General features: G+C 41.7%; 2 protein-coding genes across 2 annotated transcripts; one reads left to right on the forward strand and one right to left on the reverse strand.

The window, feature by feature from the left end:
- Nucleotides 1–2,085: 2,085 nt before the first annotated feature.
- On the forward strand, nt 2,086–7,785 carry ugt5e1 (UDP glucuronosyltransferase 5 family, polypeptide E1; the record flags this gene model as incomplete). Its single annotated transcript, XM_080762897.1, has 2 exons — nt 2,086–3,675; nt 7,702–7,785. 2 exons carry the CDS (start codon nt 2,086–2,088, stop codon nt 7,783–7,785), a joined length of 1,674 nt encoding a protein of 557 aa, XP_080619023.1.
- dedd (death effector domain containing) lies at nt 3,798–13,734 on the reverse strand. The gene is made up of 5 exons (XM_080764751.1): nt 13,550–13,734; nt 10,859–11,519; nt 9,262–9,366; nt 9,014–9,148; nt 3,798–8,343 (listed from the first exon to the last, which is right to left on the reverse strand). The coding sequence occupies exons 2-5, from the start codon at nt 11,445–11,447 to the stop codon at nt 7,937–7,939; spliced, it is 1,236 nt and encodes a 411-aa protein (XP_080620877.1). The 5' UTR covers nt 11,448–11,519; nt 13,550–13,734; the 3' UTR covers nt 3,798–7,936.
- Nucleotides 13,735–15,054: the final 1,320 nt, after the last annotated feature.

The raw sequence follows: 15,054 nt of genomic DNA on the forward strand, positions 1-15,054 counted from the left end.
GTTTATACTTACTCAAGACTATACTTACTGTATTACTGTTGATGGACGTTCATGGAGGGGTGACCTAACAAGGTTTACTAATCGAGAATCCGTTACCAAATGTGTTGTAAACTACTGAAAGCTCATATTTCTCATATTATTCGTTGGATTAATAAACAGCAGTCCTTAAACTATTCATAGAGAAACACAGCCACAGATGCATTCAAAGACAATCTGAAAGGGGTCTTGTTTCAATACCAGCTTTTATGTTGGTGATGTCACAGCTAGTTCCAACCAGGATTATGTCAGTCTTGTGACATCAGCTTGTCCATATTTGGGCAATCCAGGAAACTGTTTTGTTGATTTGCATTATACGAGCAGAACAACACATAAACTAACATAACTGACATGATGAAAAGTAACAGAAGTGGCGGCTAGAGGAAAGGCAGACACTAAACAGTGTTACCTAGTCTTCAGTTCAGAGTCCAAGCAGAGACTGAGCTTTATAGTCCAGGTAGCCACGCCTTCGAGGTGCCACAGGACTGGTTAGCCAATAGGATCCAAGCATGGGCCAATCAGGCCCTCCTCTCAAGGTGGCAGCTCATTAGGGACACATCACTCATCATCCGCAGGGGACAGAAGCAACACACAGTACCAGGCAAAATAATAGGCGTCCCTATAACCCAGTATAACTAAGCAAGGCGCCCACCAATAAAAAATAGCCTATATAGAGATATACTAGCATTAGCTCCACATATGTTTATTCCTACTAATCAACATAACAAAAACAGCCAACGGCTACAATAGATCATAGCAGTGGCGGCCATTTTCTGGTTCTATTGATCCATTCCAGACCCCATTCATTTTTCCTATAGAAAATTTCAAAGTCAATTACTTTAAGCCTAGAATCAAGCCATCCAGAATCCTGGTGAATCATGACCATAAAACATTTGATTCTGTGGAAAGAATATATAATTGAAAACCACAAAACAAAGGGTATTTATTAAATATAGTATATCTCTGCTGTCGGAGAGAAACCACCTAACTCCAAAATGTTCATTTTTCAGGAAATTAAGAAACCCTTATATATATTTTTTAAACAATGCGATACTTCCTCATCAAAGTTGGTATTGTGACTTTATATATTGTCAATTACTTGAATGAGAGGGGGAGAGGTGGTGGACTTATACTGTAACCACCACACAGATATAAAGGGTGTTTATAGCATTGATTTATGGAAAAAAGGAAAAATGTCCAACAGCGACGATTATATCATATAATTAATTTGTATATGCCCCCACCACACTCCCACAGAATCAAATGTTGTATGGTCATGATTCACCAAGATCATCTCTATGCGAAAACTTAATGGGGTCTGAATTGATGGAAATATATAGGCCTATTTACTTTTTCGAACTTGAATTTTATACTAGGAAATCAATATGTCACGAGGCAACAGTGCGACACTTTGCGACACCATCATACCACAAAGTATACATCAGGCTTAAAGTTCTTTCTGGGGCAGGCAAGGGATTATAGAACATGTGTTTCTTTGTTGTCCAGTCGTGAGGTGATTTCAGAGCTACTGGTATGTGTCAAAGTTCACACAAGCTGACCATACCATTGTGCCAAAGTGCACAGTGCAGCATATGTTCCTGTGTGCATAGTAAAGGGGGACGTACAGTATCTCAGATACCATTCCATTCAAGGGGATTACTTATTGTGGTACCTTCCCCGAAAGAACAGGCTAACAGGGTAAGTTGCACCGTGTGTGTGTGTGTGTGTGTGTGTGTGTGTGTGTGTGTGTGTGTGTGTGTGTGTGTGTGTGTGTGTGTGTGTGTGTGTGTGTGTGTGTGCGCGCGCGTGCGTGCGCGTGTGTTGATTGTACTTTGTCCTGACTTAGATACAAGATTTAAATTGCAGCACATTTGAATCAACACTGTCGCAGCAGACATTTATTGAAACTAAAAAAAAGACACAAAAGAAAATAACCTGTTACTTTCAGAACATTTGATATGGTATATCTTTGAAAATAAATGACACCAATAATAATGCTCATATACTGTACTGTATTCCTATTTCCTCAGCATACAAAAAAAATACAGTATGTATTTGCAGGCAGCGGTTCCCTGGTTTCCCAGACCTTTCATTTGGCTACTCCTGACTGGCATCCTGTTAACTATTCCTGTGAAAAGCCAGGCCGGCAAGATACTGGTGTACCCTGTAGATGGCAGTCATTGGCTCAACATGGACATTCTCTTGAGAGAGCTGCATGCCAGAGGCCATAACATAACAATTATACGCTCCTCTTCCAGTTGGTATATCAAGGAGAAAGCTAGCCACTATACCTCTGTGACAGTGCCTGTATCAGTGGGAAGCAACTTCGAGGACCCCAAATACATGTCATCCTATATGAAGAAAAACCTGGAGCTTTGGACTAAAGACAGATCCATATCCTCCTTCATTGCCCTGAACCAGGAATTAATGGGTTTATTGGAGGAGTGCCATCGCGCTAATGCTGAGATGGCTCGTCTAGTGATGGAGAACAGGCAGCTGGTAGACCAACTGAGAGCCTCTCGCTTTGATTTGATGTTGACCGACCCAGGGTTTGCAGGGGGTGTCATAGTGGGGAAATATTTAGGTCTTCCAACAGTGCTTAATGTTCGATGGATAAGCAGCGGAGAAGGACATTTTGCTATAGCTCCCTCACCTTTGTCGTATGTGCCAGCTCTTGGGTCCCTGGTCTCAGATAAGATGAGCTTTGTCAATAAATTGAAAAATGTCTTGCATTATGGTATCGGCCTTTACATTGATCATGTTGTCACAAGGCCACTCTACCAAGGTGTGTGTGATGACTTTCTTGATCCAAACATCAATATCTACTCTCTCTTTCAAGGGGCTGACCTGTGGCTCATGAGAGTTGACTTTGTGTTTGAGTTCCCACGCCCAACCATGCCAAATGTGATTTACATAGGGGGGTTTCAATGTAAGCCATCAAAGCCTTTGCCAGGAGAGTTGGAGGCTTTTGTCCAAAGCTCTGGAGCACATGGGGTAGTAGTGATGTCTCTTGGGACTCTACTGGACAGCCTCCTCCCTGAGATTTCAGAAGTGGTAGCTACGGCATTTGCCCGTCTTCCGCAGAAGGTAGTGTGGAGGCACCTGGGAGAGAAGCCTTCAACACTGGGCAATAACACGCTGATTGTGGATTGGCTGCCACAGAATGATCTACTGGGCCACCCAAATACCAAAGCGTTTGTCACACACGGTGGTACCAATGGGATTTACGAGGCCATATATCACGGGGTTCCAATGCTAGGACTCCCTCTCATTCTTGACCAGTTTGACAACATGGTGCGTTTGAAGGCCAGGGGTGTGGCTAAAGTCTTAGATGTGACATTGCTGCACGTGGACACCTTGACAGAAGCTCTCACAGACCTCCTAGATGATAATAGGCCATACAGGAAGAGAATACGGAAGATGTCACAGCTTCATCGCGACCAGCCCCTCAAACCAATGGAAAGAGCCGTCTTTGGGGTAGAATTTGTTATAAGGCACAAGGGTGCAGCACACTTGCGAACAGAGTCGTACAAGATGCCCTGGTATGTGTACCATAGTCTGGATGTACTGGCATTCTTCCTGAGTGTTGCAGTGTTTTCCCTGCTTGTAGTCTACGGCATTAGCAAAGTTCTATATAAGGTATGCAGGAGAAAAGTAAAGCTACATTAACACTGGGAAAAGTTGAAATGTCAGCGATCGCTTTTGCTGTTAATATGAACTATGAAAATACATCAATATTGGCACAGCATCTCCTACAAAGGTTTGATTATACAACATTTTATTGATTTTTGAACAAATTAACTTGATTTGTACAGACATAAATGTACCAGTCAAATGTAACCATGTAAATATTCACATAATACCACAATCCAGCTTTCTTGGTCAACAAATAAAATTGAAAGGTAAAAACATTTGACATAAGGCCAAAATGGGCAAAAATAATTTGTTGCATTTCCTGCTTCTCATTATTGTGAAATTTAAGGTGTCTGATAAATGTTGAGAGCACCACTTACAATTGCTCCATTACAATTGCAGTATGGTATTTGTCATTCCATTACATAAATTACAGTAGCCTACTTCCATGTGACTCCAATAAAGTTCAACACCGTACACCGGTCAACTAAGCTTGATGTAACCACTGCAACCGCATTCCATATTAAATGTGTTTCAGTGGTGCGAATCATTTGTTTCTGTTGGACTTTGCGATCACCCGAACAAATATTTTGAATTAGTGATCTGAAAATTGGAAAATCATTTTCTTACACCGTCAAACAGCTAGATAATTTCATAGACTAACTTGAATAAACCCATCCACTCAATTTATTAACAGTCAATTGTCTGCTTTGTGCAAGAAATACAGTTGAGGAAATAGACATTTGCCTATTAAAGGTTATCTACAAACGGAGATCGTTGAGTTTGAGTCTTACTTTTTTGGAGATCAGAACAGGTTACATGCAGTTAAGTAATAAAGACAGCTGCATAAAACAATGAACATAACATACAACAACCTATATAATAGATACTAGCTTGCAACCTTTATGTGAAATTCCACTAGGGAAAAGTATAAATCTAGGCCTACCTTTTCTCATTTCACAGTATTAGAGGCCTTTCAGTCATAACTTATTTTTTTCCGGCATTTACCCATGGATTGGAGAGGCTGAGCTAAGGTTAGAGGTTCTTTGCCAGGAAAACGTTTAGTAAAAATGTATACTAAACTTAGAACATACATCAAGCAAAATGCTGTTCGAACCACCATTTTCCTAATTGATGAAAAAACCTACCAGTATACAAGGTTACAATATATCCATTTCACATCAGAGGCATTATCTGATTGCAAAACATTTGGCAAAAACCTGTCATCCATAAGGACAGAGCAGTGCTTCGCAATCCAAAACAGGAAAATTAACTATTTAAGAAAGGAATATGAAGTCATGAGTTGCGTCAATGGCTGCTCTTGATGACCAAGTACAAATTGATAACGTACTCAATATGAGCCTATACAAGAGTATAAGCCTGAGTATTGAATACACTTATTGATAGACATAAGTCTGCGGAGCATGTCACACCAACATTTCACTGACTGTACACACTTGTATGAGCGATAAATATAACCTCTTTGAAATTCATTGCAGGCTTTAATTATCAAGTGTAACTTAATTGTGTCATTTGGTTATCTTCAGTGCCACTAATTAACAATGTTTTGATAATTAACAACGATCACTGATACCAGTTGCCAACAAAAGCCATATTGACAAATGACATTTAGCACAGCATACTGGCATCGGTGCACCATTAATCAGATAAGTCGCCAACTCGATTAAAATTAAAATAAAACCCAAAGCAATGTGGACATTTTGTAGATCATGTAATTGTATTTGTTCTAGTATCAGTCCATACATTACCACACATTTTTATCTGTAGCTTCTGGTCAGGGAAATAAAACATGCACCCCTCTCCATTCACTTCCATTTGTTTTTAGCAAGCCCAGTATCAAATATCCTACATCTAATTCAAATATGAACCAGGTTGAAAAACATATATATATCACAAATGGAGTCCATGGCAAAAATCATCATGAAACCCTACATTAACCCATTAAAACCGGAAAAGCTTCTGTATAATTTTAGATTTTGCTTTAACTATTCAAAATGAGCAGTTTTATAAAAGCTCACAGTGCATCACTTTGTGACGTGCTGCAAGCTTGTACTTCCATTTTTGAAAAATATAGTAAAATGTAGAAAGTCAAATGGACTAAGGTTTTTCTCCGAGATATGCCAAGGACTGGCATACAGACAGATGTATGTACACATAGGTTACACGGTCCCTGTGTCAAACAAGCCACATCAGTCAGCAGGGATCGTGCTTTGACATCTACTAACTGGAAGTCCAATCTGTAATGTGCTGGTTATATAAAATGTTGCACTCAAAAAGTAATATGTAAATAGAATAAACACTGAAAATATTTTTTTATCTGATCCTTTCCCGTTTCAACCTGCTACACATTTCATTTAGAAGCTTTGACACTCAGTTTGCAAAACAATCGGTCTTGAAAGGAAAAGGGGTAAAGAAAATAAGCTAGGGGTAAAGTGAGTTGTGGTATAGGTTTATACAAATCGTCCATGTCACTTCTAAGATCCAAACTAAAATATGAAGTGCATCACATACTGCTCCCCGATGGTTCCTGTGGTGACCAGAGAAGCTTAATGGCAAAGAATTTGCTGCAGAGTCCTAAGTGACATAGGCAACACACCAAGCCTTGCTTGGTGTCCGTGCTATGCATCCTTATCTTATCAATATAGCAAAACATAAAAATGAAGTGATTATCAGCAATAGTCAGAATATTCTGTCACAAGCATTCGTTGAATCGAATGGTGCCTTCAGGCACCCATAGCATTATTGACATCAAAGACAAGAAGTTATATTTAAAATCTGAATAATTGAGTATTATAGCTTCACTTGAAACACTGCAAAGGTGGTATTCCGTCTTAATCAAGTGTCTGTATCACAGAACTGAATTGGAAGTCATTGACCAATTTAACGGTATGGCAAGCAGAAAATGTGTCGAGTCCTTGGACACATCCACAATGTACAGTTGGTCCAAAATAAATCGAACAGCTGATGTTTCTAATTGACAACCATATCACTTTTCACCTCATCTTGTAAATTGTGCTCACTCACTGAAGCATTTTTCTCCCAGTTTAAGACAAAGCTTTACAAGTGTAGTGAATCTAATTTTTGGTTAACTGCTAAGTGAGTAGCTACATATTATTTCCAATTAAAATAAATGTCAAATTGTGCAGGGTGAGGAAGAAAAAGGGTAAAGTATGTTGACAAAACTGCAACTAAGTAAAATGTGATCAAGACTTCAGTAATCAACATAATTCCATGTTGCGTTGAAAGTATGTGAAATACATCAGAATGATCAAGAAAGCATTAATGACCAGAGACTGCACATTAAAAAATATAAAGTTATCAGAATTATCACGACTGTTCATGAGCCATCTTCAGCCACTTGTGAGCAGTGAGCACATTTTTGGGAATGACCAAGAAAGGGAGTTCCAGAATGAACACACACAAGCTAAACATGAAGGATGTGAAGGAGGGGTGGATTCTACAGGTAAGGAAACCTTATACAAAATACGGCCAAATAGCCTACTAGTTTTCCAGAATTAGGAAAACAAATTGTGAGTCAACTATGGATTGCACCTTTCTACAACATCCAATAATAGATCAGTAATATAGCAATAGGGTTAGTCCAATCAAGCCTTACTAAACCAAATGCAATGAAAATAATGCACACACACACAAAACAAAAAACAATCAGCGGAACTGAGGCTATCACTCGTTCTGAGATTGACCGACTTGTTTGTTTCTTTTTTTTCTTGGTGTAGGCATTTGTCTCACATATTTCCATTCCTGAATGGTGAGGGACAACAAATCAAAGTCACTTTTTGTGATTAGCGTTCAACGAAGGGGAGTTGACAAGTATGTATCAATGAGCTATGTGATACCAAAGACAATGGTAAACCTTTTTCTTATATTCAATGCACAAGTTACAATATTAGCATTGTCCCCCTGCTCTCCCCTTGTAAGAAATAAAAAGCTTAACATTCAAAACACTGTTAACCTGTATGTGGTGCCTTTCTCTTCTTGCGCACACACAAGAAATATGTCATTCCCTTCAGAAGTTACGGGGAGGGGGTTGCCGACAAGATTCTCTCAGACTTCAGATCTCATGGAATCAAGTGAATACCTTGAAGCACTCCAGCTCCCTTAACAGCTATGGGACAGCTTTGAGGCATCTCAGAAAACATGAGCACATCTTAGTTCTACACCTAGTGGGACAGGGAACAAAGCCATCCTCTTCCCCGTCCCCTCTGCCACTTTCTGGAATGAGTGTCTAGGATGCGGCCTCTTTACCGCCTCCAGCTGAGCTTCCTCCGCCAGTTACCAGGTTGCGGAGTAGCTTGCGGCGCCCGGCCTGGTAATCCTCCTCGTCCACATTGACGAGCAGTTTGATGGCCTCGTGGCCCACGGCCTGCTTTAGGGAGTCTGTAATGAAGACCCCCTTGAGGGCCTCTAGCAATGAGCCGTTGATGTAGTCCCTCCAAAAGGCATCCAGGTATGTCAGCTCAGAGAATTTGATGTCGCAGATGATGGAGCCCAAGTCTCGGGACTTGAGGATGGTGTTGGCTTGATTGAAGCGTTCAAATTGCCGCTCCACCGCTTCCTGTTTGTTGGAGAACACGTTGCCCTGGAGTGCCGACTCATGCTGGCAGTATTCAGCACGCACCCGGAGACGGATATCTAGGTAAAAGGATTCAGAGGGTACAGAGGAGATGGCTCAAACATAGTAGCTGTGAATACTTAAACCCTACTTTGTACTTTTTATGACAGTGTGGGACAAGTATCTTAAAAAGCTGCAGTCATGGCCCGGACGGTTAGTTCAACCGTCTGGGCACCTAGGCTGCTGAGCCAGCCTGACGGCGTGCCGCGGGTTCGACTGCCGATGGCCTTTGTCTTCCCCCCCCCCCCCATCTCTCTCCCCATTTCCTGTCAGTCTACTTTAAAAAAAACTATCAATAAAAGCCACAAAAAAAACAATTTTTCATGACTGCAGCTTTTTTTTCACAATATCTCGACAATCTATGATGTTCCTAGTCTGTGAAAATGCCTCATGACAAACCTTTGGACCAGGAGGGCTTTCGGAAGTGGCCAACAGTCGTATGCAGCAAGGTTGGGCCCAAAACATGAACGACATGGGCTCGACTCAGAGGCTTGCACATGGAGGTAGACTAGTTAGCGATGTAGTATATATAATGTCATCAAACCCAGTGGCCCAAACTAGGAAGGAGGGAAGTATGTGCTGGGTGAGCAACTTTCATTGAAATGAGTGGGTGGGGACTTTCTGTACCTGCTCCAGATGTGTCAATATATAGCTACAATTACACAGTGCCAGATTTTGACAGGTTTTTACCGCAGGTTTGCTTCTCTCTACAGTCCGCCGTGCTGTGGCTCCTCTTCCTCTTGCGGCCAAGTGCAGGGGGGGCAGGCTTTGTTTGGACCCCCACCTGGGATCCATTAGGTGAACAGCAAATCACCGGCTGAGGCCCTGATGATGTCACACAAGAAGATAGAACATCATTTGAGAGATATAGATAATATATACAAGCTAAACAGACTTCTCTTTCCAATACAGAGTAATGCACATGTGCACGCACACACCTGTCCTTCTGTGGGGTGGTGCCTCCCTGCTCTGGGCTGTTCCTCGTGGGGACACATAGCGAACCGATGTCTCCTCTAAGTACTTGTCAACAGGGTCTGGGCACACTGAGAAAAAACAGCTGGGTTTAACACTTTCAACCCACCCTATTGAGCTAGATCGTCTATTTTCCCCACACAACGCCAGCATACAACAAAGAGCATACGTGGTTGTGAGCGGTCCATACTAAGCACTGTAACTTACCAGAACTAAATATATGTTTAAAACAATTATTGTTCTCACTCTTACGCGGATGGCAGACTCCACACCACAACTGTAACCCCAACATTGATGAACGATATAGTTATAGTGCTTAGTGTGGACGGCCCTCTAGGGCTAGGCTATGTCAAGGCAAGGACACAAATTCAATTGAGCTTCGTCCATCACACTTCTATTTTAGACTTAAGCATAGGCCTTTGAGGATTTGGCTGTGCATTGGCGTTGGCTTCGACAACAAACCAATAAGCACATACTGACAAAAGGCATGACAGGAGGATCACAATAGAAAAGGATACGCATGGAAAATAAGATTGCTTAAATCTAAAATGTAACATAACTATGAGCTTGGTGTCAAGACTGCATAACATAATATTCAAATTCCCCCATCATTAGTTTACTTTACAAATGATGTTAAACAAATCGTCAATTGCGCTGGGTTGTCAATAGAAAATAAACACTTATAAATGGATAAGTGGTTAAAATGATTGTGATGCTGGATACAGTGTTTTGTTTTTCTTTCAAACAGTGGTCCCCAGCTAAATGATGGAAGAGTTGGTAAACCTTATAGATCTTTAACTCTTGAGAGCGTGAAATGAAACGGGTCGATTTGGTTTCATTTTACGCTTTTATTGTAGAAGAATTTATATTTTGATCAACATTTGCCTGTCGTCTCTCTCCTATGGTACAATATCAATACAACATCAAGCCCCCGCCCCCCATACTTTCTGCATAGATAGTTCATAGAGATCCACATTGGAGCCATGCTGTTCCCATGTGGAATGTGGATACCGAGATCCAAATGATTGCATTTTTCGGTTTACGTGAACCATGACCTTTGGGCAAGTAGAACATGACCTGTACTCACAAAATTGGGAAGTGCTTTTGAAACCATAGTGTCAACTAGGGACGAAAATGATCGATAGAATCATTATTCACTTTACTGATTGATCAATTCATATGCAGTGTTTAGGAACCTGAATTTAGTATTACTAGGACAAACTGCTAAATTGTGTAATGTAATCGAGCCAATTCTTAACGACAATCAATAGTCGATTCATTGTCAACATCCCAAGTGTCAGGCTGTCAGCCCATGTTTAGGTTTAACCATCACTGGACATGCTGACCTTAATCATTAAAACCAGGAAAGCATCCTGAATCATTTAGATTGTTTTGTGTTGGCTATTCAAAAACATAGCACTAGCAGATCTACAAGCTCACAGTGCGTCACTTCGTGCTGCTGCATACATCTGGTATTTTTGAACTTTTTGGAAAATCTTGAAAGTGTGAGAACTGCTGATTTAGAAGGCATTTCCAACAATGGGATAAAAGCACTGCACTCACCGGTCTGTCTCCTTCTGAGTGTAACGTAGGGCAACAGATCGTGGCGTGTGATGATCCGCAGCAGCTGCAGCACGTGTCTGAAGTTGGTCTCATCGCAGCGGCCCTGCCGCTCCAGCGCAAGGAGGAAGTCCCTGCCGCTCCTGATGCCGCCGCGCTCGTACTCGTCAATAACGTCCACAAATAGAAAAGACAGCACCCGGACGTCCCGGTGGGTCAGCTGGGCCCCAACTATGTCAAACATGCGGTGGAGGGAGTAGAGCCCGTACGAGTTGTCCACCGCCTCCTCCGGCCAGGGCTCAAAGCGCCCCGACGAAGGTCGCCGGGACGCGGCGGCGTTTGGGCAGGAGGCGGAGGCGCTCCGACTGGCGGCCTCGCCACTGGGGGCGGCCGCGGCAGGGGAGCCGGGTCCACCCATCAGGGCTCTGTGGGGGGGAGGATGGGCAGCCACCGCACTGCTCCGGGTAGAGTCCAGCTGGTTAGCGTGAATGTGAGGCCGGGCCTGGTGGTGGGCAGAGGAGTTGTTGTGCGAGGCGAGCTGCTGGGGCGGGCTGATGTTTGCATTGGGTAGTGGAGGCTGCTGTGAGGTCATCTCAGGGCCAGGTGCAGATGAGCCGGGAATCCTCGCAATGTCTGGAGGACGCTCACTACTCCGACTGACTCACTATGTGCAAATGAGATGTGGGGGAGGTCAAACACAAAACTAGCAGCAGCAACCCTAGTATGGATGTGGAAGAGAGGCGTTCACTCCTCACTGGAATTAATACACCAATTTTAAATACAGAATCTTATCTGATAATGCAAATATATATATATATATATTTAAGTCTTATCTTAATTTGCAGAAAAAGGACAGTAATATTGTATTTTAATGGGTTAGTTCAGATTTTTGGAAAGCTGTAAGAAATACTTTCCAAGTTTCCATTAAATTTAATATAGTGGTTGCAAATAGTGATTTTAGTTTTTAGATTAATCAGCATCAGTTCGATGCATTAATCGGTCTGTCTTTACAGATAAAGAAGCCCAAAGTAACAGCTTGAACAGATCTACAAGCTCACAATATGAAATATATAGGTATTAAAGTTAAATCTGAAGTTAAATCTGACTTGCCAAAGTATTTTTCAGAATGGACAAAATTATTATAATTTTTCAATACAGAATGAGATCATATCGACATCGGTAATATTGGCCATAACAGCAATTAATTATATTGGATATCGATATCGGCCAAAATGTCTTATCGGCACATCCCTAGTTGCAAGTTGTATTAATTGATTGCCTGAGTCCGTGGTGGGAGTTCTGGTCTGGTTTTGGTGAATCTGTAGTTCCGGTCAGTTGGTGGGGGTTTGGTCTGGGGCCACGCATTGAAAATAAATAAATCCACAAAACTAGCTGTTGACCTATTTCTATCCATATAGCGCAACTTTCAACTTTTACCCCTCTGTTACATGGGAACTATTTTTTTGTCCAGTATCACTATGCCAGCAATCCAATCCAGCAGCAGCACAAAACAGTTCCATGATGTGACAGAGGGGTCGAAGTTGAACGAAAGTTGCTCTATATGGTAGAAATAGGTCAACAATACAAATAGTTTTGTGGCGTGGCCCCCAGTGCCCGGAACTACTTCATATTCACCAAAAAAAGAACTCCCACCACGGGACTCAGGCAATCAATTAATACCTTTGCAACCCCTATATTAATGGCAAGTATTTACTACCTACAGCTTTAAGTCCAAAATAAATCTGAACTAACCCTTTAAAGCAAAATGCCAGACGCCTTACATCAGGGGTGGGTTAGGCCCAAACTCACCCCTGAATAACCAAAGAATAACCGTCAGAACGTCAGAATAGAAAAATGCGTCTACGAGTCTAAATCTTAGGCTAACTTTAAACATCTTCTGTCCTATTATGACACATAAAACCAGTGCATGATTTAATGGTTGCTTGCTGCAATGAGATTCGTGCTCTTGGACTTTTTAGGTTCAAACGGCCAAACATATGGCAATTTTTCATTCAGTCTTGGGTACAAACATTGCGTTTGAGAAACATGTAATCCAACGTTTTGACCAATGCCCAACAGCCATCACCACTGTTAACCTAACCGATGACTGCTAGTAATCAAACTGATCATCACATTGATTAATTACAATGCAAATGTCAGAGAGGAACCCATTACTATCAAGCTAGCACTTTAGCTAGCCAAGCGTAGTAGTGGGTTGGCTAACTTAAAGCTCTCCGTCGCCAAGACAGCGTCGCTTGCCGACAAGAACAGGTCTACAGGCTAGCAGCGCGTTGTCAGCTAGTATAGATATCAGTTCTTATCGGCAAGCAAAACCCTTTTAAAGCAAGCAATTACACACGAGAGGCCGTGATATATTATGGTGATAATTCCACAGACAGCTAGCGTCAGCTAGGAGTCCCTGAACAACTTATAAGCAAAGACTTATAATAAGCTAAGACAACAACTATCGCCACGATACAGTGTTACTAACCTTTATCTACATCACCGGGAATACAACAATAACTACTCCGTGGCTTGACTGTATAACTAACAAAGCTTGTGTCACATGAGTAATGTTTGTTTGGTTTAGCGGTTGGTTTAGCCTCTGCGTTAGCCGATAGCTGAGCATTAGCAGAGTTGGCTAACGGCTACATGGGAGAAAACAAGCGAGCTTTCTCTTTTCACCACAATTACCTCCTCGGCTCCTTTCGCGGATCTCCAACGACGCCGAGCACTTCGTTCGCTGTGTGTGTGTGTTTTCAGACACTTGGCTGTAACGCCGCGGCTTCTTCGAGGGCAGGAATCAGGGTTTTTGTTGTATTTATTTATTGTGATTCCTCACACGGACAGTGGCAGTGAGTGAATTATCATCATGCCCATTTTCGTTCTTCAGCTAAAATGAAAGAACTTCCCGTATCACGACGGAAGTCACTTCCGGGTGTGTTTTGTATTTGAGCTCGGCTCTAACCAACATAGGGGGCAGCAGAGAGCACAACCACCCAGCCAACCAAACATACAGTAAAATACAACCCGTGGGGCCCCAATGGTGGGCTAAAACTGGGGTCCGAGACTCCGAGGAACCAATGGTCATTGAAGGGTTCCAAGGGAAGGGGGTTCCCAAAACAAACTGGTTGGGCTACTACTTGGCCTCACTCCCTGAACCCACCTCACCCCTGCCCACTTTGACAGGCTGGGAATGGCTTATGGTTGACTACAGAGTAAAGTACAGCATCTTGCAATTGGTCTGGTCCACAAGATTCGCTACACCACTAAGATATCCATGTACCTGTCTAAATACTTCCCTAATGTCAACAAAGTGCACACCCACAACACCAGAACGCGCCCTATGTTTCTTTTCCTTTTACCTCCTTACATGATTTTCTGTTTTTTATATAGAAGAGTATATTTGTTTGTCTCTAAATGTTCTGATTAATTGAAAATGGTGGACCCTGTTGTAAACAAGTGTAATGCTTTATCAGTGTGTCGTCCACAGTATAGTCTTTGTATTGAGTTGTGCTTTCATCATTCTGCAAACTGTTAATAAATATTTCAATCAATCAATCAATCAAAGTCCACAGAAGAATTGGTTCATAATTTATAATTAAAATCGGTTTGACCACTTTAACCCTTATAGTAGGCTACTTTGGCTACCGGTATTCAAAAATGCAAATCTACAAGCTCACAAGGTGTCACATCGCAACACGTTTTTTATTTATTTATATTTTCATCCGAAATACTTTTGAACATTCTAAACAACAGTAATTTTGACAGTTGACAGTTTGATTACAGTAATAGAGATAATTATCCGTGCAACATTAATAACATTTTATTTTGTATTTGTATTCATGTGTGAAAGGAAAAATCCTTGGCATCAAATTAGTTCTTAGAATTTAGCATTTCGAGGAATAATCTTAAATATTTTCTGAAACAAATAAAATCACATTTGTGTGAAGTGAGGGGCGCTCTTATCATCATACATCACATTCTGTGCTCAGCCAATTAAATCATCACTATGTGGTACACACAAGCACACAAAACTGGCCAATCAAATCATCACAAATGTGGTACACAGAAAGCTGGACATAGGAGGGGCTAGCGCCCCTCAAAGATCTTGGACAAGAAATTCAGTGTGTGTGTGTGTGTGTGTGTGTGTGTGTGTGTGTGTGTGTGTGTGTGTGTGTGTGTGTGTGTGTGTGTGT

Source organism: Protomyctophum bolini (genome assembly GCF_963924005.1).
Source record: "Protomyctophum bolini genome assembly, chromosome: 5".
Lineage (NCBI taxonomy): Eukaryota > Metazoa > Chordata > Actinopteri > Myctophiformes > Myctophidae > Protomyctophum > Protomyctophum bolini.

Bases quoted from the DNA above. Each gene is read 5' to 3' on its own strand.
- dedd (XM_080764751.1), bottom strand. From the start codon at position 11,447: ATGACCTCACAGCAGCCTCCACTACCCAATGCAAACATCAGCCCGCCC. The intron at 9,367-10,858 runs GTGAGTGCAGTG...GTTTTTTCTCAG, and splicing joins ACTCAGAAGGAGACAGACCG to TGTGCCCAGACCCTGTTGAC. The intron at 8,344-9,013 runs GTAAAAACCTGT...CCTTTTACCTAG, and splicing joins TAGAGAGAAGCAAACCTGCG to ATATCCGTCTCCGGGTGCGT.